At 36.3% G+C, this 26789-nt stretch overlaps 1 protein-coding gene across 5 annotated transcripts in view; it reads left to right on the top strand.

Annotated features, from left to right (window-relative positions):
• Window positions 1-22371, top strand: part of HIPK1 (homeodomain interacting protein kinase 1) — a 37468-nt gene extending 15097 nt beyond the window's left edge. For 2 of the 5 annotated variants that reach the window (XM_014054058.2, XM_014054059.2), the window contains exons 4-16: window positions 510-629; window positions 1576-1662; window positions 2088-2272; window positions 2850-3012; window positions 3317-3539; window positions 4090-4211; window positions 5529-5663; window positions 9058-9200; window positions 9985-10167; window positions 10599-10814; window positions 12163-12395; window positions 14415-14548; window positions 16756-22371. In XM_014054058.2, coding sequence (XP_013909533.2) covers window positions 510-629; window positions 1576-1662; window positions 2088-2272; window positions 2850-3012; window positions 3317-3539; window positions 4090-4211; window positions 5529-5663; window positions 9058-9200; window positions 9985-10167; window positions 10599-10814; window positions 12163-12395; window positions 14415-14548; window positions 16756-17226 — 2415 coding nt within the window. In that variant the 3' untranslated portion in view covers window positions 17227-22371. The remainder of the gene's footprint in view (window positions 1-509; window positions 630-1575; window positions 1663-2087; window positions 2273-2849; window positions 3013-3316; window positions 3540-4089; window positions 4212-5528; window positions 5664-9057; window positions 9201-9984; window positions 10168-10598; window positions 10815-12162; window positions 12396-14414; window positions 14549-16755) is intronic. The other 3 variants (XM_087720161.1, XM_014054060.2, XM_014054061.2) reach the window with 3 other exon arrangements.
• Window positions 22372-26789: the final 4418 nt, after the last annotated feature.

Here is a 26789-nt window from a genome sequence, read left to right on the forward strand (position 1 = left end):
ATTCATATATTAATGAATTAGCAAAGTTGAAAAATAAGTTGAATAGTTTTTTAAGGAAAACAATTATTATTGAACATAAAATTGTATTGTGTTCCACATAGCTCATTTATTAAGAACAGCTGAAAAATTCTGTTCATGGTTCCGTCAAAAGATTTGGTTCACAGCAGAGGCCAAAAGTTTTTCTCCATGGAAGTAATCAAATTATGTAATTCTCTCCGACGGGAGTAAAACTTCCTCACAAAAAGCATTTGTAGGATACTAGCTGCCTAGGAAAAAACAGTTTCTTTTGTAACAGGCTGTATTTAAAGTCCTTGTGTCATTATAGTTTTTGAATTGATAATTTATTGTAATATGCTTTATTCAATTATTGCATGTAAGCTTGCTTTTATTCTTCTATATACGTCTCCATACTCCTTTGAGTGGAATAATGATATCAAAATAAAATTACTAGTCCTATATATTAATAATAATTGTTTATTGATAACATCAATATTATTTTTCTGTTTCAGATTCGTTACATTTCACAAACACAAGGACTACCAGCAGAGTATCTTTTGAGTGCGGGAACGAAAACAAGCAGGTTTTTTAACAGAGATCCAAACTTGGGATATCCTTTGTGGAGACTAAAGGTTGTTTCTTTTAATTTCTTTTTTTTCTTTAGATATTTAACTTAAGTTAAATCAATTACAAACAATAAATGTAAACTAATAAGTAAACTATCGATATTCCATTTAGTAGCATTTTGTCTAGGGAAACATCAGCATCTGAAAATCAGGAGTAGAATATTTATTAATTGGCTAATAACTGGATGGAGTGTATAACTGCAAACTCATTAAGTAAAGGAGGCCTAAATCGTGACTCTGCACAAATAATATACCATAATGTGATTTGATTTTGATTTAGGGTTATGTATAAACCTGTCCTTATGGGATAGTGGATTAGTCATAAATGTGAGCTACTGTAATTTGTCCAAGAAATTATGTGATTATAAATCTGGCCATTATCTATAAAGTATCCCGTCCAAAACTGGATCTTTTATGTACTAAAACCAGGAAACCATTGGTGGAAAACGATGAGTGATAACAGTGGGATTCTTTAAAACTGTCTCTAAGAAAATGCTTCTACAGTGCATTTGTCCAGTAAAACAAGATCTATAAATAAAAATATTTTAAATACCGTTGTTAATAGTTGATGCAAAAGGATGTTCTGAATCGGACCTTGGTGTTTTTTTTTTTTTTTTGGAATTTACAACAGACATGTCTGTAAAAAACACGTTTGTCTCATGAAAATCAATCAATATAGTTTCTGTAAGATTTAAGGCAATGTAAATTGATTTTGAAGAAAATTGTAAAGTTCAAATGTCTTTGGCCATTTTCCGTAAGCACACATTGTATTTGCTAGTTATTTCTGCCCTGATTGTAAAGCTGTTTTCCTGATTTAAAACACACTTTAGATCTAAGCTCTTCAGAAATTCTCTGAAACCTGCAGTATTTCAGGCTGACCTACTTTTGCTTTTATTGTACTAAAATATTAAATCTTGATATATTTTTTTGTAACTTCCATTTTATTTGACAGACTCCAGAAGAACATGAGTTGGAGACAGGAATAAAATCAAAGGAAGCTCGGAAATATATTTTTAACTGTTTGGACGACATGGCACAAGTAAGCTGCCAATAAAAAATAATATTGCCTTTGAAAAGTACAGGTATTAAATACAGAGAAGTACTAATTTACAGTTGTTTTACATAGAAGCTAATTGTGTTCCCTTTCTATTATCCCCCATGGGGCTATACAACTGGTCTCTTTAGTATACCTGAGGATAATTCTCAGTAATTTAGTAATTACAAGTAAATGATTTTAGGAAAATCATTTAACATCTGGTAGACTTGTCTTGAACATACACTTTAAATGCGAGGGCAATATTTCTTTTATGTTAAACATTTGTTAAAAACAAACCAAGAGATAATTGGAGTAAACTAGAACTACATTCCTCAAGAACTTAAAAGTTTTATGTATTCTTTATTTTTCCTGTCGTAAAATTTATAAATTGAACAAAAATCTAAACAATTTAAAAACGTTTCCACAAGGTAAATATGTCTACAGATTTGGAGGGAACAGATATGTTGGCAGAGAAGGCTGACCGAAGAGAATATATAGATTTGTTGAAGAAAATGTTGACAATTGATGCAGATAAGAGAATTACTCCGCTGAAGACCTTGAACCATCCATTTGTGACAATGAATCATCTCCTGGATTTTCCACATAGCAACCAGTAAGCTTATGGCCCAGATAAATGATACTATTAATTTATTCAGATTTGTAATCTGCTTCTTCTTGTTTTTGGACAAGTAACAAACAAGTAACAATAAGTATTATCCTTAGATAATTTCAGAAAGTGTTTAAATTAAATAAAGTAGTGGATTCATTAAAATAAATTCCTAAACAATAGTTTTACTATGATGTTATTCAGACACTTCTAGAAATCTTGTTATAATAGCAAATTATTTCCTTTTTAAATCTTGGCTTTCCAGTGCCATGTATTGATTTCTCATAGACAGGTAAGTTTTCGCTAGTACAAAAGAGGGAAACCTGGTAGTAATTTGCTAGAAATATTTTGCAGTATAGTATATTTTGGAATAAGAAATACTTGGTTTTGTTTGTACTGTGGAATTGTGAGGGAGAAGAATAGCAGTTATAGTTACTTGGGCAAGTATCAAATTAGATTTCAGAAAGAGCCCAAGAAACTTAAAAGGTTTTGATGAATATTAATTTGCAGCCATTTTATTTTTAATAATCAGACATAATCTTATTATAATCTTTTAGCTAAATCGCTTCATATTCTCTTTTAGTGTGAAATCCTGTTTTCAGAATATGGAAATTTGTAAACGAAGAGTTAATATGTATGATACTGTTAATCAAATAAAAAGCCCATTTACGACACATGTCGCACCAAATACAAGCACAAACCTCACTATGAGTTTCAACAACCAGCTGAGTACTGTGCATCATCAGGTAAATCTGTTCCTATTTGTTTCTTTTGATGAACAAAATCAAAACAAAACTTCTCGTCATTTCCTGGAATGATCTTCCTAGTAATTGACTTGTTTTTAGTACAGTAGCTTTAATGAATTTCATTTGTTCATTTGAGTGCTTATGAGTTCTAGATCCCTTTCAGGATAAGGGAATCTGATGAGTTAAGTTTGATTAAGAATGTGATTGACATCTGCAGATGTTTTTCGCCTTGTTTTCATTTGTTTAATACATATGTTAAATATTACAGTTTCAAGTTCTAATGATAGATTATCTTGTTTTTCAGGCTAGTGTTTTGGCTTCCAATTCTACAGCTGCAGCTACTCTTTCTCTAGCAAATTCAGATGTTTCACTATTGAATTATCAGTCTGCTCTCTATCCATCCTCTGCAGCACCAGTTGCTGGTGTGGCACAACAGAGTGTTTCGTTACAGCCTGGAACAACCCAAATTTGCACTCAAACAGACCCATTTCAACAAACATTCATTGTATGTCCTCCTGCCTTTCCAAGTAAGTGTGTTTTTATCCTGACATACTATTTCTGAATATCCATGACACCATAATTTTAATAAGGTTTTAAAAAGATAGAAAAAAGTGCTGTCTCTTTATGCATTAGAATCTACATTTTCTCACCTTCTGAAATAAAAACAAATGATGTGAAAGAACTACCTAGGCAACCCAAATTGATTTTGGAGCTTCTAGGACAAAATTGGATTTTGTAATATAGAAAGTAGTACCTTAAGTATGGTATGATATACATTTCATAATAGAAGGAAGCAGCATGGTTCACTTAATGGCTATTTCAAAAAATGTTTTCTTGACTGCTTCATAACTGTCTTACAAACAGAGGCCAGTATCCCCAACTTTTTTGATCCTGTGGCATACTGGGTACCTTGAGAACATAATATCAGTTGTCATGGATTACTAGCTTCTGGGATGGTTGAAGCTTTTTCAGTATTGATAATTATGACCATAACCTGCATCTTTTTAATGCATCAACTTTGGAAAGTAAGCTGTGAAACATATTTGGGTAGTTATTTGTGATCTTAATTTCATCCAGCTGGTCTTCAGGCAACCACAAAGCATTCTGGGTTCCCTGTAAGGATGGACAATGCTGTTCCAATTGTGCCACAAGCGCCAGCAGCTCAGCCCCTGCAGATCCAGTCCGGAGTTCTTACACAGGTAAAAGTGGGGGGGTGGGGCGAGTAAAACAAGATGTCATTGATATGTTTGGATAATATATGTGGTGTATTCTCAACTGAATTGAGAACCAGAAATTCCTAAGCCTTTTAAAAATCATGAGTACTATATTAAGGAAAATATAATAAAATATTTCTTTGTCTGGTGATTTCTTTACTTTAAAGGTTTGGCCTTTTTAAATGGACTTTATTGTCCAAGACCAAAATTTTAGGCAACTTTCATTTACAGGTACAAATCTACCATTGTGCCTAAAACAGAATGTATTAGCAAGTGTTATTTTGGAAAAAGATACGTTTTAATTAGCTTTAATTGGCTTTAATTGCCTGCCCTAAAAATACAGTTAATATAAGATTTAGTAGAAAGCAGAAAAAGATGTTGTCTATCACTATTGGTTCAATTAAATTACACTTTCCCATCAACTTTCCCATTCACTTTAGAAGTGCTTTTTAAATTTGTTCTGTTCCTTGATGCAGAGAAAATGACAGGTCACACACATAATAAAGTTTTAGACTTACTACTTTGATAATATTAGTTTGCTGTCCTGCCATAAAAACAAAGAAGTCTCTGCTCTCAGAAGCCTTTTTTTTAATTTTGGGTTGCATATTCATTGTTAAAATGGGATGTTTGTTCCGGAACAGAAGATTTTGAAATAAGCTACATACATTACTTCCTAACTTAATCGTATTATCTTTGCAATGCAGCTTTGGTTACATTATTGTAAACTCCATTTAGGTCAGGCATGAATAACTTAAGGAGAGCAACTTACCCTTTTTTATTTGCATTGCAGAAGGCATTTGGAAGCACTTAGGCTAGCATAATACAAATCCAATATTGTATTCAATATGAATACAACAAAAATTTTCTTCTTTTCTCGGTTTTAAGATTTTTGTGGTGAAATATACTATAATTATACCGGCAGAGCAATTGAATTGCTCTATTTTTAAGAGGAGATCAATAGGAATTTTTATATCAAAACCCAAAATGCTGGTTTAACAACTGAATGCTTTCGGTATGCCATTTTAGAAATTATTTCTGTTTCCAATCCTTCCCTGCACTTATGCCCCCCCCCCCCAATTAATTTTTGTTTTAAGTGCACTAAACACAAACGGCTTGTTCATGGATATGAAGAAATACTTGTTACCAGTATATACAAGTTGGAAGAAAAGCCTATTGATTTTCAGTGGATACCTATGAATTCTGCGAATCACTCAAAAGCGCCCTTAGTATCTTTGGGGGAAGCCTTTCTGGCCCTGTTACCTTAGTACATTTGTTTCACTCACTGCCTAATCTACATTTCAGGGAAGCTGTACACCACTAATGGTAGCAACTCTTCATCCTCAAGTAGCCACCATCACGCCGCAGTATGCGGTACCCTTTACTCTGAACTGCGCAGCCGGCCGGCCAGCGCTAGTAGAACAGACGGCTGCAGTACTGGTAATTGCCTCCCTTGATTGTGTTCACTAACGGAGTTTTTGTTTTAACTTAGACTTGCAGAGGGCATGGAAGCATGTGCCATCTTGTGGCTGTGTTCTTGCTACATCTTAATGTCTTGTTGTTTTTCCTCCCCAACATTGCTGAAGCACTGTCTGACTCTGATGTTTAGTGTTGCTCTGTAAAGAATCCAGATTCATTGACTGTTGTTCTTTGCTAGCTAGATTGCTGATCAAGCTCTTCTCCCAGTTTGGAAAGAGCAGTAATGTACTTCTTCTTTTCTGTACTCTTTATCTTTTTTTATTTTGCTAATTGAAAACAATAGTAATGGTCCTTAGATTGATTCAGCCATTAATGCCTGGGTAGCCATGTCTTGACAAATTTAGGGTTTTTTTTCGTTTCTTTGCACATACAGATGTGTTAAGCATAGGGAATCTATAATATCATTAAATCCTTTATTGATTTATGGCTTTAACAACCCAGATTTATTAATCTACATGAAATGGTTAGCAGCAACCCAAATCTCTCTGGCCTCTCATTACCCCTGACCAGTATGCATCATCCTTAAATAGATGCTGCAACCCACCCATGCTTTTAGTTCCTTTTACATGTCTTGGTTGAGATTAAAGGTGAGCTCTTCCTATCTAAGCTATATCTTAGAGTAGTTCTTTAAGTGGTTTAAAAAAAGCACTGCGGATTTCTCAAATTTTTCTTTCTCATTCTGGATTTCTCTGATTCGAATTCATGCTTTGTAAAATCCCACAAAACAATCAATTAGAAACCCCAGAATCAGATCAGTGAAAAACATGGAAACATTGCAGTGCACTTGAAGTGGTAATGTCCTCACATGTCTTGCCAAACACACTCCTATTTGTTGCATACTCATTGTCTTATGTTACTTTAAAGTGATAATTTGCGAGCATCTTTCTCTTCCAATGGAGAGAAAAGGGGCATTGTTGTCTTTAGTCAGAACACGTCTCACCAAGATGAGTAACTGGACCCTCTGACATTGCTACTGTTGCTCCAAGGAATGTTTCTAAGGCAAGATAGATTTTTTTTTTAAAAAAATGCAACTGCATGTGTTGAAAGGATCACTACAAATTTCGTAGTTCTTCATTCTTTCTATTATTCAATTCTAGCTAAATTTCAAAATTGAAACATATGGAGTACATCTAATAGAAAAATCTTTGATTATTTACTATCGGAAGACTATTTTGGATTTTTCAACCAATAGGCTAAACTGTCCTTTGGATTTACTGCTAAGAGACTGAGACCAGAATGCTATATATACTCTGCACTCAAAATTCATTGGATCAGAAAATTAAAATCTGAAAATAGTATAAATTAATACAGATTAAGACCTCTTGTCTCACAGGAAAGGGAAAGCAACTATGGAAGACACAGGCCATTTGAATTTCTTTTCTATTTGTGTCCCTTCTATCTTTTGAGATTTCTCAAGACATAGCCTTTATGTTTTTGAACAATTTTCAGCTTTAAGGATTAAAAACTGGATTTTAATAACTCCCTAGATGACATATGTGGAATTAGAATCAGCAAAGCATTCAGAACAGAAACATTTCAAGCTTGAAACAATTGTTTGGGGTTCAAATGAAATGCATCAACCTTAATAAAAACTTTGTTTCGACCAGTCTGGAATCATTTTTTAGTTTGGAACAGAGCTGTTTTGAACTCAAATACTGGACTTACGGAATGGTCAGAACAATGTGGGAACACTGAAAAGTGGAAGCATTCTGCTTGAGCTCGAAACAAGATTGAAATGTTTTCTGCGCCTCTGCTTGGAATACTAATTGCTATGCTTCTGTGATACGATGACACAAAACATACCTTCTAGACTAAATCCACTTAATCTTATCTGAATCCTACCTTTCTCTCCATGGATTTTGGCTTCTAGGCTTTTGCCTGAAATGCTCACCTTTAGTGCTTTCAACACTTCTCCCTTTTGCCGCTTCATCTAAGTTTACGTTAGCCATTTGCTAAGCTTTGCATATTTTTGTCCCTCCTCTGTCAAAACAGTTCGTCGCTTGGAAAGCCCGATTTCTGCCTTCTGGTGGCGACATTAGATCTCGCACTGTATTAAACTCTCTGCTTTGTCTTGTGCAGGTGTTGGCTTTGGAAAGAGGCATGGTGTGACTTAACATTATTCTCTTTTTTTTTATATTATTCCGCTTATGTTGGCAGAGGGGTTAGCAGTTCTCTGCTTGAAAGCTGCTTGTTTGGAGCCAGTGTTTGGAATAAGAGAATTTGTTACTTGCAGAAATATGTCATTTAAAATTGCATTTGTAATGTTTTCAAGCTGTATTGCAGTTTGAACTGTGGAATGTGATTATAAGAATTGGATTCTGGAAATATTTTATTGCAGAACTTTTTCTTGTAAATAAGTTTTTGCAAGGAGAAAACATTCTTCTTGGATGGATTTAATAAATCCATTGTAAGCAATTCACACTGTAAACAGATTTATTATAACTATGGTTGGATCTGAAAGCAAACACAAAAACTAATTGATCCTCCATAGGACTTACATGTTACAAGCAACAGAGAACTCCTTTTATTAAAAACAGATGTGTTGGGATACATTCTTCATGCCCCGGAGAGGAAGAGTTAGCTATATTCTACAACATTACTCCTGTAGAATTACAAAAAATAAATAGTTTGCCTAATAATTGTTACAAAAAGGATGTGCTTAATCTGCCAAAGTAGGAAGAGAGATAGTTGAACCTCAGCTATCAGGTATGAGCTCCTATCCAATGAGAAATTGTTATAGTGCTTCCGTTATAATTCAGAGCCTTTATAGTTATATAATATGCACTTAAAATATTTAAGACTGCAGATGGCCCAGCCATTTCATTTTTTTTAATCTTAATGGCTCAATAGTAACTATATCATTCAAGGTCAGTGGTCCTAAATTTGTGGATTTCATCTGATTTATGCACATTTGGCTATATTTAAAATAAATTTAAAATTTTTGTAAAGTATTAGCTTTCAAAAACAAATACATTATCTCCAAAACTTAGCCTAAAATTTTGCTGCTTTTCTTAAAGTCTCAATTTCTCATTCCATATTTGAAGAACCACCCCAAATTGCGAACTTTTCTGCTGTTTAAATGCTAAATATTTTCTACAACACGGTGTCAATATAAATCTCTTACGCAGTTGGTCTTATGAGATATACAATGAACAGAGTTAGAGGAAGCATTTTTATTTGTTTTTTTTTTTCATTTCCATTTGTAAAATTATTTGCAAAAATGCAGTCTCATGTCTTTATCTCTGCAAGTTAACAATATCTCATTTCTTTTACGTTAAACAACTTATTTTTTTTTTAGTTTTTTTTAAAAGCTAATCTTAATAAATCTTTTGTTTTTCTTTTTGTTGTTTTGCAGCAGGCCTGGCCTGGAGGGACCCAACAGATACTTTTGCCTTCTACCTGGCAACAACTTCCAGGGGTTGCATTGCACAATTCTGTTCAGCCTACAGCTGTGATTCCTGAATCAATTGGAAGTAACCAGCAGTTGGCTGATTGGAGGTGAGTCTTCAACCAAGCAGAAATATAAGTAGTACATAATATGAAAAAGTGCAGAAATGATGCAGTGTTTTTGGATTATATTTTTTAGAATAAATGATCAGATGTATAATAGTAAAGTAAAAAAAAATCTTTTTAACTAGTATGTTCTTTTTATATCCCTTTGGGAAGACAGAGTGAGAGAAAGACATTTAGAAATATGATTGAATAGTCAGGAAATGTGTGGATAGAGATAATTTCTGCAAATGCTCATAAAAGGTAGAAAGAGATATATTGGGCATTCTCAAGATATGCCATCATGTAATGTTAAATTACAGGTTTTTTTCTGTAAAATAATGTACAGTTAGTGTCTGAAGTTTTAACAGCAAGGAAAGAATACTGTGGTACAGTTACATTTTCTGTTCAAAGAGATCAAGCAAAACCTACTGCAATGTAGATAAAATAATTATAGATTCTTCCCATTCCAGAATTCTAATTGGATACTGTGCTCTTAAGAGTTCTGGTCTTCTGGAGTATATATGTATGTGTGAATAGATATGCTTTCAATATTGATTCCTGGTGTCTGCCTGGGCAAGTCCCTATAGTTTTGTTTGCAATGTTTTTTAGAATTGGTTTGCCCTTCCTAGGGCTGAGAGAAAATGGCTGGCCCAAGGTCACTCAATTTGCTTTTGTGCCTAACATGGGACTAAAACTCAGTTTTCTAGTTTCTTACCATTATAACAAGAAGGCTCTATATTCTGGAGTACGTAAATAATGTTAGGAAACTCTGGTATTTTCTCTCCTTTAGAAGTGCTCATTCACATGGAAATCAGTATAGCACTATTATGCAGCAGCCATCTTTGTTAACCAATCATGTGACTCTGGCTACAACACAACCTTTGAATGTTGGAGTGGCTCATGTTGTAAGACAGCAGCAAAGTAATGTGGTACCAGCAAAGAAGAACAAACACCCATCTCACAGTGCCACTAAGTAAGTAAATTATTTGTCCCAATTCTGAGTAGGAATTGGCAGATTGTATTTTTCATATACATACACTTTCCAGTATATACATACATTTTTAGTATAATAACACTATGATTTATAGCAGATTAAATCCTCAAGCACATTCAACCCAGACAGTTATAAGAACTGTCGTGTACACTAGCTTTAATTTAGCACCTATAGCTGTTTCTGTTTTGTTAAGTAATAAAAATATATAATTACTGAGGAAAAGTAGAGATTAAACATTTAAATACAGAGTCTGGAACAAGCACTCTGAACAACTAAATGACATGCTTTTCTCCTGGATTGCACGTGATTATTTGAGCTGGAATAAGCTCAGAGCCATTCAAAATATATAAGCTCTGTTTATGCCTTTGGTGGGTGAATTCATCATAATTATACCCCCATCTTTCCCATAGGCCTGCATCTACTTTGGAGGCTATTCCTTCTCAAGTCTACTCTCTAATTGGAAGCAGTCCTCTGCGTGCCACATCTTCTTCCTCCAATGCTCTCCATCCGGGGCAAGAGCAGCATCAGCCCATTGTTATTCCAGATACCCCCAGTCCTCCTGTTAGTGTAATCACCATCCGAAGTGACACTGATGAAGAAGAAGACAACAAATACAAACCTACAAGGTACAGGCTTAAGCTTCTTTCAATTCATTAATGCATTGCAATGAGAAAGAGAGAGCCATAAAGCTAAAAAGAAAAAGAGCCCATTGTTAAATGGTTGAGTGTTCTGACCTCCCCGCCTCTGGCCTGCGAATCACCCAGACACAGGCTTGGCTGTTTGCCACTCTTTAATCACGGAGTTATCGACTTCTTTGGCTGAAGGCCCAGACAAGACTCACATGCAAGAATAGTTGGCAGCAACCCAAAATCCAACAGGCCCAGATACAAGACAGACAGAGTTTTCCAATACGGTTTCAAACGTTTGTTTCCTGAAAATGCCCCCTCCCAACTTCTCCACTTATATACTCTCTTGGGAGTGGCCAAGCCACAACCACCTGGGCTTAATCATCATCTATGAGCCTGCCTACGGAGCTGCTGCTTCCGTTTTTCCGCCCTTCTTAATCTTGCATCAGGGACAAACTGCCTTTGATCCTCCCCACTGCTCCATGCCTCAGGCGTCTCCTGGTGGCCAACCAGCCTCTCTGGTCCCTGCTCTGAGTCTGAACCCTGTCCAGGGTCCTCCACATCTTCCCTGGCAGACTCATATGGTTCCTCGCTATCCGAGTCCATCAGCTGCTGGGCCACAACAGTAGAGTATATGTTTTTTCAGGTGCAAGGAAAGTTCAAGGATCAGTCTGACATCTTTAGATAGAATTAAAGGTGTGTGCATTGATAATTCTGGTCTAGATTGATCAATAGAGTCGAAGGTGTCTGGACTGATAATTTTGATCTAGACTGAACAGTAATTGATGGGATATAATACCCTTTATGTATGTAAATTGTTAAAGCTAATGTAATGTAAATGTCATACAGTGATACAGAGCTGTTGGATAAGTACATCTTTTTTGAAGCTCAGGGGATTCTTTATAGGTTATACAACTATAAACTTGCATATCTTTAATTTATGATCTGTGCTAGAAGTATTAGTTTTGGACTAGCTCCAAACTATTCTTCATCATTTAAAAAGTTGCAAGCCTTGTTAAGCCAGTCTAACTTAATGGATAGTTGTGAGAATGAAATAAGATAGATTTCACATATCCTACTCAAAGCGTTTGGAAAAGTGATGGGATGGTATTTAGTGCAGTTTTATATTAAGAAAAATGCAGGAGTTGCAGTTAAATGCAAAGTTCACATCCTTGTGTTCTTTGAAAAACTTTTTGGAAACAGATCATTGACTGCATTGCACAACTGATTATTTCTTTTTAATCTTATTTGGGTTGCTGAATAGTTTGGATATGTATTTTTAAGTATTGTAATAAGGCAATATTAAGATAAATAAGATAACTAATAAGGAATTATTGTTTTCTCATAGCTTGGGAATGAAACAGAGATCCAATGTCATCAGCTACGTTACTGTTAATGATTCCCCTGATTCAGACTCTTCCCTGAATAGCCCTTATGCATCAGATGCACTTTCCACACTCAGGAGCTCTGGTGGTGCGCTGGAGCCAAGTAGAGGGGCAGCTGAAAGCTCCACCTCCCGTACCATTATTGTGCCTCTGAAAACACAGCTTAGTGACTGTACTGTAGCCACCCAGGCCTCAGGTAAGCTGCATTGCCTATAAACTGCATTGGTCTATAATGTGGAACTGATTTTTTTTGGCTCCCATTTTTATGAGTTTGTACTGAAAAAATGTACGTGTGTTTTCTGTTAGTGTTTGCACAGCTTCCATAACCAATATACCAAAGAGTAATTGTCAGGAGGAGTACATGGGCATTTCAATTATGATGGCTCATAAGGAAAAGATTGTTTGAGTATAAATACTTTAAAAAAAGATTTTTTATGATGGATATGTTCAGAGTACAACAAATTAATATAAATGCAATCTCCATTAAAAAATAACAAATGTATTAATGATGAGACCTAATGTGTTGCAAACTAAATGTTTCTCTTCAAATGTAAGAAGTATGTGTATTTGTGCATTACTGTATTTTTATTAATACTTTATTAAGTATTCTGGACTAATTAGTACTTTAGTTCTATATAATATAAAATCATATATAATGGAAAAGCAGAGATGTAGTCAAGTTTTTATCAGGCACAAATAACCAGAACATTTGTCAAACTACAGAAGAGTTTATTATTGCTATCTATAAACAAGAATCTAGTCAACTGATGGCCAAAGCTAGATTGGCGCTAAATAAGAGTCAACAGAATTCACTTGGAATTCTGGACTTGGATTTCTTTTTGCAGTGCAATGACTCCTAACCGATGACATGTTTCACTTCACCTTCCACTTCAGCCTGCTCTTATATAGTTTCTTCTAATTCAATATAATCATTTTCCCAAGTCAATTAAAAAAAATGTAACAAGAATTGCAAGATAGCAGTTGTTTAAAAATCAAATTAATAAAACAATGAAAAGGATATAAGGAAAGTAAAAGTCTCTTCTTGGTGTGCTTAAATATCACTCCAAGAAGATGATGTTAGAAATGTACCCAAAAGTCTGTGAATGTTTTAAAACAGTTCTTTAAACCTAGCTTATTTTAAGAACAGACTTTCAAACCTTATAGCTCCTCCTTTTTAATTTACTTCCTTTAATTCAGACACCAAGGAGAAAGGTTGATGGATAATTTTGATAGTTGTTCATGCAAAGTTTAAGTTTATTCTTTTCTTTTTTATACCAGTGTTGAAACCCTAGAGGTGGGGCAAATATTTGGGGGCTGTGTTTTGCTATTTTAATACAGGTAGTCCTCAACGTGCAACAGTTCATTTAGTGAACATTCAAAGTTTCAGCAGCACTGAAAAAAAACCTTAAGACTGTTGTTCACTCTTTTTATAGTCACATGATCAAAGTTTGGACATTTGACAACTGACTCATATTTATGATGACTGCAGTGTTTTGGGGTGGGGTGATAACTGCTTGCAACCTTCTTACAAGCAAAATCAATGGGGAAGCCAAATTCATTTAAAAACTGTGTTACTAACTTAACAACAGTAGTGATTCACTTAACAAGAAAGATGGTAAAATGGGGCAAAGTTCATTTAACAACTATTTCGCTTAACAATTGAAATTTTGGGCTCAATTTTAACCATACATTGACTACCTGTATTGGGTGTTTTTTGAATATGCAGGTTTTAATTATTTGGGCATGCAGTAATGTGAAGGAAATAAGACAATAGACTGGATCTTAGTTAGATGACACATCTGGGGAGTTAACATGATCTCCTTACACCCTAATAAAAGGTCAAGTCAATTTTAAAACCTTATGTTCAAAAATATAATATGATAGGTTTCTTCAAAAAATTCATCGAGTATGTACAAAGTCTAGTACATTTAGTAGAAATCAGAACATCTGATCTTGATTTAAAACTGTTCCTAAAGCTTACTTCTTTTCATCCCAAAACTCCATCCCTTTTTCTACTCTTTGCTTCAAGACGACATGTATCTTCCCCAGGATTTTGCCTTTCCCCTTTGGCAATATCTTGATATAGTTATTCTCAAAGAGATTTGGACTTCATTCAGGAAGCTTTTCTTTTGAAATATTTGAAGAGTTATATACTTTTGGACTGTATTAAAGAGGGGGATTCATTATGGAATAAATTTGATGATTTTTATTGTAGGAGTCTTTAGCCTGAGCAAGATCAAGCCAATGGCATCTGTAAGTGGGCAAACATCAGGATGTTGTATCACACCAAGTGGATATCGGCAACATCGGGTAGTGACAAATGGTGTACAACCACTCAACCTTAGCCAGGTATGTAAAATTATTTCTCCTCCTACATCTTGCTGCAATGTTCACATAGTAGCAGTTAGCAGTGCTTTATAGTAAAGGAACAGTTAAAAAGTAAATAGCAAAAAGAGAATTTGTGAATGATAAGAAATTTCAAAGAGCAATATTACTAAATTTGCATTCAGTAGTGGATTTCTCTTTCTGCTTCATAAATTATGGATTTGGACAGCACCATAAGGATCATGTAATTCAGTCTTTTGCATTGTGCAGGAAAACCTATTAAGCCATCCTCATGCCTCTTTTTTGGAATAAGATTAGGGCAATCAGGATTTCTAACCATTTTGGGCTCCTGGGTACAAATCTTAACGATGAAAAGCAATACGTTGTTTGTCACAATGTGCAGAATAATATTTGTATCCTAATATCAAGTGTAAGTTTGTTCATCAAGAGGTTTGTGTTGTGAGGAAGCCACACACATTTAATCAATTATGTGTCGTCTCCCCACCCCCACCAATGACTACTGTATTTTTCGGAGTATAAGATGCATCGGAGTATAAGACGCACCAATGTTTTGAAGAAGCAAATTTTTAAAAAGTAGGTAGGTAGATAGAGGGATAGAGAGAAAGAGAGAAATACGGTAGGTAGGTAGAGAGTAGTTAGGTAGGTAGAGGGATAGAGAGAAATAGAAAGAGAGAGAAATACAGTAGATAGGTAAGGAGAGAGAGAGTAGGTAGGTTGGTAGGTAGAGGGATAGAGAGAGAAATGGAGAGAGAAAGATAAATATAGTAAATAGGTAGGGAGAGAGAGAGTAGGTAGGTTGGTAGATAGAGGGATAGAAAGAAAGGGAGAGAGAGAGAGAAATATAGTAAATAGGTAAGGAGAGAGAGAAGGTAGGTAGGTAGATAAAGGGATAGCGAGAGGGAGAGAGAAATAGAGAGAGATAGAGAAATACAATAGGTAGGTAGGAAGAAAGAGTAGTTATGTAGGTAGGTAGATAAAGGGATAGAGAGGGAGAGAGAAATAGAGAAATACAATAGGTAGGTAGGGAGAGAGAGAGTAGGTAGGTAGGTAGATAAAGGGATAGGGAGATAGAGAAATAGAGAGAGATAGAGAAATACAGTAGGTAAGTAGGGAGAGGGAGAGAGGGAGAGAAATAGAGATATAGAGAAATAAAATAGATAGGTAGGTGTTTCTGCTGGCACAAGCACTTGATCAATATAATTCTCATCAATCAGTTAAAGAGCTTTCCAAAAGGGAAAAACAAGTTTTTGCACTGTGCAAACCTCCCCAAAATGGCCTGTTTTTCACAAAAACAGGCCCGTTTCCCCCCCCCCAAAAAGGCATGAATAGCCTTGCAAAGTGCTCCGGGGGGAGGGGGAACATGCAAAAAAAGCCCATTTTTCACAAAAATGGGCCCGTTTTCCATCAAAGAAATTGCATGCATAGCCTTATGGAGGCTTATAGAGTGCTCCTGTGGGGCTGGGTTTTGTTACTCATTTCTGCTCTCCCCAGCCCCCAGGAGCTCTCTAGAAGCCTCCATAAGGGTATGCACAGCCATTTGGGTGAAGGGGTGGGACTTCAGGAGGCAAAAAATGCTGTATTCGGTGTATAAGACGCACCCAGATTTTCAGCCTCTTTTTTGAGGAAAAAAGGTTCGTCTTATACCAAACAAATGGGATCAACCAAATTGAATGCAAGGTAAAGATGGGATAGGAGCCCAAATGCTAAACTTTATCTCTGGAATGCACAACCCAAAGTGCTATTTTCACATAAATAAACTGAAAAAGCATGGTACCCTCTCCCAACTATATTAATGTTCTTCTTCACTCTGAAAAAAACAAAGACAACTATCAGCCTGTTCTTCCTCACCAAGAATGTTTCATAGATTGCTCTCTGATACATAAACAAAGAAAGGAAATGTAAGGTACAGAATATTTCCTTTACTATGCAGATGTAGATTAAAAGTAAATAGAGTAATTAAAAGTAAAATGTAATTAAAAGTAAATAGAGTTAGCGAGGTAGATAGTTGTCTGGAAGGCGGTTTAGGGAATTGCAGTATCTACTATATTATAAGCTCCAGAAGGTAGATTCTCTTTGGGTGGAAAAAATCCCCTTCATCTGATATGTACCAGGAACATTGTTTTGCTTTTCTCTCCACTTCCTATTAGACTTTTTTTTTGTATAATAGTGTTCTGGATGCTTTCTTTCTAAGTCTGTTCCTTGCTTTATAGAACCAGCAAGCAACTGTACTGGCCTCTCAAGAGAGAAGTGGAAATCCAGCTCCCCGCAGACAGCAGGCCTACGTTGCTCCCCTGCCAACAACAATTGCTCAGGCTCCGTATACATTCCAGCATAGCAGCCCAGTCCACCCTCACTTGGCAGCGGCCACAGCAAGCCAGCCTCACATGTACACCTATGCGCCTACTACTGCTGCCACCTTGGGCTCCACCAATTCAATTGCTCATCTCTTTTCCCCTCAGGGCTCCTCCAGGCATACCACATACACAACCCATCCAAGCACTCTTGTGCACCAGGTCCCAGTCAGTGTGGGGCCCAGCTTGTTAACCTCTGCCAACGTAGCACCTGCTCAGTATCCACATCAATTTGCTGCCCAGTCCTACATTGGCGCTTCCAGAGGATCTGCAATTTACACTGGATACCCACTAAGCCCTACCAAGATTAATCAGTATTCTTACTTGTAATATGGGGGCAGAAACTGTCTTGAAGTCATGAACGATCATAGAGGTGAAGGGATCTGCAGTAGGCTTTGCAGTATTCTAACAATTCCACAACAGGAATCTCTGTGGAATCCAAGGAAAATAATGGGGAATCACCCCTTGTTGACAATTCTGCTTATGCTCTCCAGAATCAGGTGGTACTGTTGGTGGAGCCCTGCTGTTCAGGGGAAACATAGGTGATGACTGGGTAGAATCTTTTGAATCAAATTCTCATTAAGATTTTACATTTAATTTTTATTCATGCTTTAAAAACAAACAACTAGGGCCTGAACCCCATTTATTTAAAGCTATTACGTTAATCAGAAGGGAAAATGACTTTTTTTAAAAAAAGCTGTTCTTTAAAAAATGTATTAGAGTTAAATAGTACTTGTTTAAATTATTTTAGCAGCTTGCACAAACTCATATTGCCACTAAAATGCACATTTAACTCTAGGTTGCTAGGGCTGTTTTATAAACTTGAGTTAATATTTTAATTTTAATTTTGTAATTCATCTTCTTGGAAGGCAAGAGCTGAATTCGACAAAAGCAGTTATTTCCTCTCTCTTTAGCTTCTCTTATCTATGTACATAGACATATGTATATCGCTTTTTAATTCCCTAATTTTAATTATTTCTGTTTAAGGATAGTGTAGCATTTTTGTATACAGCTTTCTTTTAAATCACAGATTATTTTTAATGTGTGATTTTTCAAAATGAAGAGAGAGGGTTTTTTTCCAGAAACAATTGGAGAAAGATGAATTTGCTTTCTGTTGTGAGATCACAGTCTGCAATGTTACCATGACTGCATTGTCCATAAGCTCTTGCACTTAGCTGAACGTATTTAGGATTGCATTGCTGTTTCAGGGCAGAAGCCTCTGGGAAGTACTTCCTGTCAGGTTCACTAAACCGAATAGATGTGCAGTTTCTGGAGAGTTTTATCTGAGATTTAGGCCATTCAAATTACATTCTTTCAGTTTAAAAATAACATTTAGAGCTGGATTCTTTTCGCAGAAATGGAAGGGTTTCTTCCCCATCTTGTCTTTCTTTGCCTGGTTCATTTAGCTGAAGAATCCAAAATTCACCTTAGCATCCACTTACTGAAATGTAAACTTTTTATACTTCTGCTAGCACCTCCTCCTAGGAATTTGTTGGCAAGAAACATTAAAGCGCTCTTATTAAGACTTGTATACAATACATGCATGTAGGAATTGCAAAAACATGACACAAAATTGCAGATTTTAAATGTTTATTACTGAATTTAAAACTATTTTAGAAGTTTTGTAATGGTGATGTTTTAATATTTTACAGAAAATGAAATATGTACATATTGATTAGAATTAAATACAACAAGCAAAATTTCCTGCTAATCCCAAATGTTCTGTCTTTGTAATCAAAATGTGTAGTGATTATACTTGAACTCTGTACTTAAGTGTTTGTCTAACTCTTAAATGTTTCTGGGGATGAAATTGATATATTCCTTTGTATTTAAACCAAAATGAGTTGTTAATACATGTTGGAATGTATGTGAAATAATGCAATCGCCTAGAGCTCATCACTGTAGCACTGAGAGAGAAAGAGAGAAAAGGAAAAAAAAGCTGCATGAGAGACAAGGATATCTTCTGATTTGTTTTGCACAGGTATGTGTGACTGGTGTGTAACCCCCCCCTCCCCCAATATTGTAGTGCCTTAAATGATTATGTAGTGTGACTAGAGTTTACAGTGAGCTTGCCTTACGATGGACCAGCAAGCCCTCCGCTCTCCGTCAAATTGAAGCAATTCATTGAATATGTCCCACTAAGGCTAGATATAGGTAACGAAACCATTTGCTTTAAGTTTCAATGCCAACATAAATGGAACAATGGGCATCATTCAGCCAAAGCGGAGTACTTCTGTAGTCTTGCTTACTTCAGCTGGAAAGAATGTATCCAAATTTGGTTCTCCTGAGATGGCCAAATGAGTTCAGACATCAAGCCAAGCCATGCATTTGTTAACCACAATATAAAATGCAGACTATGCTTTGAGTTTCAGTCATATGGCAGCCAAACCATGATGTAGGATAGTCTTCTCTAGAAAGTATTCCTTTCCTAACCTGATAGCTTGTAAACAAGACTGTTCCTTCAAGATATGCCAAACAGCCTGTCATGCTGATTGGGGGTTAATGGGAATTGGCATATCTAGAGTAGACAGTGTGGGGAAAACATTGTATGGCATGGTTTGATTATGGCATGTATACCTGAAGACAAAGTAATTTGGTTTGCCAGTTCAAACAATAAGTTTGTAATCAAGTTCAAATTACAGCTGCTAATCAAGGCTTAGTGTGGTATATGAAATGCTTCTAAACTGAAGCATTCAGACCTAAGCATTTTAGTTTGATTGACCCTCCCCCCCTCAAAATTGTAACTATTCTAGCTGTTGATGCATCTTTAAGAGTATTATGCTGGGAATGCATTGGGAAGCATATTTGGTATTTCAGAGGTGTTTAAGCATGTGCAATGTCTTTCCCTTAGGGTATACTGTAATATTGTTACCCATGTGTGTAGCAGAAATTGCTTATAAAATATTTCTAGTTTGGTGTTACAATTAGAACTTTTATACCAAAGAGAGCTTACTGGAAAGCACATAATCTAAGTTTTATTTAACACCGCTAGTAATTTGGCGCTTTTGGAAAGCTTAGAAAACTCTAGCACTTGCTGTAAGGAAATAACACATGAACTGGCTTGCTAGTGGTGAGCGTCTAAATCTCTTGGTTTCCCGAATTCGGTCACAATTGTTTATTTCACCACTGCCATTATGCAACGACTGTTCTTGGCCAAATGGAGAATTAACTATCTTGGAGAGTGGTATTGCTACAGCAATAAAAGGCATTAACAGCCTTGGAGCCCAGTTTGTATTCCATCCAATCTACATTAAATGACTAGATTTTGTACTTTACAAAAATAATAATAATAATCTAAGAATATTAAACCAATTTCTGGAGCATGCATGTTCACATGTTATAATAGTCCAAATGTGAACAGTTTTTGAAATGGTAACTGGCAATAACTCTGACCCATTAGTCAGGAATTGGGGAAGGGGGAGTCATGATTTCAGTGAGGCCAAGATTTCAGAGGTCTTAAAGCCACTTACCCCAATAGCTCTAAATAGTCTGTGGACCACAAGCCTTACAGTTTCCTTTTTAGTGAGGAATCTGTTGTCTTTGGCAATAGAGGAGAGTGGTTAACAGTGTGACTAGCTGTGAACATTTGTTTACTGTACTCTTGTTTTGTTGTATTTTTTCTTCTTCTGTATTGATGTGAAGATAACCAAGGAATTTCAGTTCTTTACATCACTGGTGTCAACAACAATTTCTGTTGCTGTAACATTCTCAGAATAGTTTTCTGCTTAGTGCCATGACCTGTAGCTCAATTCGCCTTATAGAAAATCTGAAAGTGGATTATTTTACCAATTAAGCATATTAATATTAAAATATTACTAGAATATTTCCAATGCGGCAAGGATTTTCAGTAAACCTGCTTGGAAAATGTAAAGTACAGGTCTTAAAAAAATAACCTATCCTTGAATGGGTTAATCATTTTTACCTCAAAGTCAGTTCACATCTTCTGAGTGAACAAAAGAACTGGGTTTTCAAGAAAACTTTAAAGTAATTTTATATAATCCAAATTAAGCAATTATGAATCATTAACAAAAGACATTTCCCCAAGTTTTTGATTCTGACTTCCTCAGTAATTTGCTCCAGAGACCAGACACTTCATATCTGGAAGCAAATAAAATATATTAAGAGTTTTCTCTAAAAGGCCTTCTTCTCACAAAGCATGTGAGATAGCAAGTTACACACATAGCATACTACTGCCTCTAAGCTCTTTTAAAATCTCTCAATGTGCACCTGGGATGTTTGTCCAGATGGACACCATCCCAGGAAAGGAGACATAACTCCAGATGCTTTGGTTTGGGAACTCCCCCACCCCCTTTGGTACCTGTATTGGCTTCATGATTCTTCCTGGCTGAAGATGGGGCGGGGAGATTTTTGAAAGTAACCCCTCATGATTTGTGAGAACTAGGCTGCAGGGGCATCTTTTTCTCCCAGTGCATTTCCAGGTTGCCTCATAATGAAAAAGAGAGAGCAATAGCCTCACAGTTGTGCAGCCTACAAGTAACAGAACCTATTTTATGCACACAAATCAACGTTTCAAAAATTTAGTTTCCTTTTTTCTGAGGGAATTTGGAATATCTTCATATTATTATGCCTGCATTTTCTGCAAGTTCTGACATTGGTAGGACTTGCCTGTGGGTAGCTATGCTTTTCTCTGCAACCTGAGCTCATTTGTAAGTAAATTTATTTTTAGTAATAGCAAGACAAATTATGCTTTACTTAGTCACTTCTGTGATTAAACCTATTATTTAACATTCTTGATAGCTGAACTTTCACCTCATTGTTCTTGATACTCCACTGCAAAGGCAGCTTCTGAGCTTTACTGCTTGCACATAGTTAAACAGTGCAGTACCATACCTCTGATTTCAATATTTTTTTAAACAAAATTCAATTGCTTCTAGGTGACTGGGATTGGCACAGCCCTGCTTTCTTGTTTTAATTTTTAACTTATGAATGGTGCCGCATGTTGACATAGTTGTTTGTTGCTAAACTTTATATAATGTGTGATTTCAGATTCAGCTTGAACTATTATCTAATTCACTACATGTAGCAGTGCATTATATGTAATGTTAGTATTTCTGCTTGACTCCTTGATATTGCAATGGAATTCCTACTTTATTAAATGTATTTGATATGCTAGTTTACTGTGTAGAATTTAACTTTTTTCTGGTTGTGCTCTTCCTTTTTACAAGCCGCTAGATAAAGGTAGTTTCTGACAATTATTGATCTATGTTTGTATTGCCAATGTACTTAGGGGATAATGTAAAAATCATTTTAACAAGAGGAAATACAGATATTTAAAAACTTTAATACTAACTATATGGGAAAAGGGTCCATTGTGAAAACACGGTTTATCTTTGGATTCAATGTTTGTCTTTGGTTTTACAAAGTAGCTTGTATTTTAAGTATTTTCTACATAATATGGTAAAAATGTAGAACAATTGCAATGCATCAATAAAAAAGTTACTTTTCTGTATTCTATTAATTTGTTGATTTCTGAGTGAAAACATCTTGTGGTTAACTCCATTTTTAAATCCCAATTGTACATCAAGGTAAAATGAAAGAAGGAAAACCTTGTGCCAAGTCCCATTTTTATGTAAAGGATACCATGTAAAAGCAGAAAGGGGAAATGGAAAGCTGTCTAAGAGAACAGGGAATTTGTCAGCAGCACTGCATGGGGTAGTTTAGCACTTGAGAGTAGGGCATAATTTGATGTCATGATCAAAAAGAATTTTTGTTGAATATGGAGATGGTCTGAAGATAGAGAACCATGTTTTTTTTAATTTTCCTTTGGTTCCTTCTGGGCTGAGAGGCAGTAATCTGCATTCATATGCTCAAAGAACTGAGACGAAAGAAAATGGTACCTTGGCAATGATATAGAGAGCAGGTTTTTCCCACTGCAGAGTAGAGTAGCTTCAGAAACTGGTTATATTTCATCTTGCTTCATGCTCACTCCCACCCATCGAGATCACTCCATTTTCCATGCCTTTCTGTTCTGAATAGGCATTCCTTTTCCCACCGGAGCTGTTCCATGGATCACGGCATATACCGAAAATTTGCAAGGAGAGCCTTCAATTGCAGTATGAACCAAATGAGCTATAGACTCAGCATAGAAGCATGATAAACTATCCCTACATGCTATTCACATTTCCAACATGTATTGGAATTAGCTTTATACATTATGTATACTTTCTCTGGTGTCATATACCAACAAATGTCTTATAAACTTCTTTTTAAGTTCATAACACAATGTAAATTTCAACCCTTTTGATCGTGTAGTTTTCCAATTGGTACACTGTAACCAGTGCATCATACATTTTAAACCTATTCTTCCTCCGTTTCAAATTTCAGGAAAAGTTTAAACATTTCAGCAATTGCATGCTCACCATCAATGCATATTTGAATTTTAATTCTGTCTTATTTTGCTCCAGGCCACAAATAATTTTATCCATTTTGAATCTTTTTGATAACTGTAAATGGGGAAACAAGACAATACTTGGTTGGTGGGAGTTGGCTCATGCCCCTCCTGCTGGATCTAATGGGACTGTTGGATGTAATTGGAGAGAAATAGTCCCTAAAATAATGTCCTATGCCATGAAAGGCTTTATGTTATGACCACGATCTTGAAATGCATCCAGGAGCAACCAATGTAGCCCAAAGAACGCAAGTGTAGTGTGTGCTGATTGAGGGTTGTGCATAGTTGCATTTTGCACCAGCTGAAGCTTACAAATACTCTTCAAGGGCAGCCCCCATCTCCAATTACAATAATACATACAAGTTACCAAGGTATGAATGGTGAGAAGAATCTTCCAGACTAGGAATGGACACAAACAGTGCACAATATGTAGTTGATCAAAGGGCCTCCTGGCTATGGCTACCACTTGTTACTTTAACAGGAGGTAGAAGTCTGGAAGGACCCCCAAATTGCACACAGGTTACATTTGGGATAGTGCAATCCCATCGAACAAGATATGGAAAATCCCCAGAACCAAGGGCCTCTAGCATCTAAAGTCACTCGGTTTCTCAGAAGCCTGTTTCCTAGATACTGAGCAGGCACACACAGCATGCTTAATTGGCTCGGGTTGGATGTAAAGCTGCATATCATCCCCTCACTTTGTGCTACTAGTGAGAGGAAATACCAAACTCTGGTACCCCACAATCAGGAGCTCAGGTATGGGACCTCTTTCTCCCAATTAGCCCTAATTGGAACTGACCATACAGGAAGGAAGAAAATCAATACAACATAGTTTCCCATACGCCCAACCCTTGAGCCAATTTAGAAGGATAACATGGTAGATGTCCACTGAGTGCCCCTGGAAAATCAAGAAGAACAAGAATGGAGGCACTACCTCTATCCTGCTTCCACCAGAGGTCATCCAAATGTATGACCAATGCTGTTTCCATTCCATACTCATGCCTGAATCTTTCCTGAAAAGGATTCCTCTGGGATCCTCATAAATTGTTCCATGACTCCTGTCTCAACAACCTTTCTTAAAAACTATCATTAAGCTGAATAGGCTTCTCTACTTTTTTATAATTTATCTAGATACGATATTTTTTTATTCTTCCCTACTTTCCTTATCATAATATGTAGCTGATCCCAGTTCATTCTTGCAACAATCAATAGATACACACACAAGATTTTATGCTGAAAGATGTCAACTATCCAGTTGACAAATCTAGAAAAAGAAACTCCTGGGGACACTATTTTACCAAGAGTATAATTACTGAATAAACCATATTGGCACAGATGAAGCAAAACCAAATCTGGGTTTCCTGTGCAAAAGCTAGTATAGGTAATCTGCCTCCTCCCCTATGAGCCACCCTGCAGTCCCTTATGTCCACCAATCACTTCTGTTAATTTTGTTATGGAAACCAGTCATGCTATGACATCTGCTTAGTGTGTCCTTGAGGTGGGAGCACCATTTCATGGGAACTGGCAATGCTTGGATGCAATCCCCCCCCCCCCCCGTATTCCATCCCACTCTCTCTCTTTTCTTTGTCTGCAGGCAAGAAAACATAGGTGAAAGATTGAATCAGTCTTGACATGAATGTATTTCTTGGAAGACATTCCGTGAAATATTATCTGATACATTTTAAAATTAGATTTGGCAGAATTTAATCTGATATTAGAAACTCAAATTCTTGATTCAACTTAATAAAATATTGCAATCATTTTAGATTGTTTATTTGTATGCCGCCCTTTTCCCTGGGGGGACTCAGGGCGGCTCACAATCAAAAGAAAGGGGGGGACAGACTTTTACATATAAGACAGTACATGATTAAAACGCAACATTCATACCATTCGGGCGGGTTACAGTCTTTAGCCCCAGGCCTGACGGGATAGCCAGATTCTAAGGGCTGTGCGGAAGGTCTGGAGGGTGGTGGGGGTACGAAGCTCCATGGGGAGATCGTTCCCTTGGGTCGGGGTTACCACCGAGAAGGCTCTCCTCCACGTGGTGGCCAGTCGGCATTGGCCAGCGGATGGAATTCGGAGGAGGCCTAAACGATGAGATCTAATGGGTCGTGTGGAGGTGATCGGCAGTAGGCCGATATGTGTTTGCACATATTATTTTAGATGTACACCTAGCAATTGATTGTACTGTATGCTGTAGTGTTTATCCTACCTCAGATAATTTTGGAAGGTAAGCAGTGTTTTGGTTGGATTTGATTGGGGGAACCATCTGGGAATTCTAGGTCTATGGGCCAGACTACAAAATTAAAAGAATATTGAAGAAAGTATTGGCATGAAAACCGCTGAGAAAACTATTTGGATGTGGTCAGCAAAAATAGAGCTCGACTCAACAACATCTTTATCTTTTATTAGATTCTTTTGTTGTTGCTATTTAAAAGAACAACAAGGTGATTATTGTTAAAATGCATAGATAGAAAAATGTAAAGAAGAAAATAGAAAAAGTAAATGAATGAAAACTAAAATCACTGGTAGAGATAAATGTGTTGGCTACTCTTCTAAGATGCACAGAGTCAGACCAAAGTGAGTGGTAATAACTTTTTTCCATTTTCTTCTATAAATAATAGAAGCATGATCTGTTGAAGCATGATCTCCCACCACATTCTTTATACTCATGCCCATTTACACCAGAAGGCATGCAGAAGGGGCTGGATTCTTTACAAAACAGTAAAGCTGCAGGATTTGATGGCATGTACCCAGGACTACTAAAGTACTGTGGACCAGCAACTAAATTTTGACTTTCCTCCTTTTTCAGTTCCATATTATACTGACGATGGCTGCTTCCTATATTCAAAATGACCAAAATTATTGCAATTTTGAAATCAGGAAAGGATCCAAACCTTCCCCAAAGTTACAAGCCAACTGGTTTTCTCTGTGCCACCAGAAACGTTTAGAAAGATTTGTGTTAAACAAAATAGCCCTAGCAGTAGAATCTGTAAATCAAATAGAACAAATTGGATTTCATTCCACACGTGATTTAGCAATCAAGTCCTTGTACTAACTTCCTACCTGAAGATTCCAAAGGAAAAGGAAAAATGTCTGTTTTTCTTGACTATGATATTGCCTGGAGGGAAGGACTTCTCAAATTAATTGTCCTTTTTATAATACCATTGCCTTGATTGACAACATGCTGAGTAGCAGGTTATTTCAAGTTTTCACAGAATTCAATTGAAGCAGATATCATAAGTTGAATAATGGTCTATCACAAGGATCACTAATATCACCTGCCCTTTTTAATTTGGACACCCATGACCTGCCTGAAACTGTTTCTCAAAAATGAATTTATTTCGATGATATCTAGCTCACAGACCAAAGAACCAATTTGAGTGATGCAGAAGTTATCCTTTCTTACGATTTTCAGAAGCTGGATGACTATTTCAAAAATGGTGTTTCCAACGAAGACTAACAAAAACAGAAGAAGCCATAT

The sequence above is a fragment of the Thamnophis sirtalis genome, unplaced genomic scaffold (genome assembly GCF_051295495.1).
Source record: "Thamnophis sirtalis isolate CommonGarterSnake01/CBP01778 unplaced genomic scaffold, rThaSir2_p1.2 scaffold_7, whole genome shotgun sequence".
In the NCBI taxonomy this organism is placed as follows: Eukaryota; Metazoa; Chordata; class Lepidosauria; order Squamata; family Natricidae; genus Thamnophis; species Thamnophis sirtalis.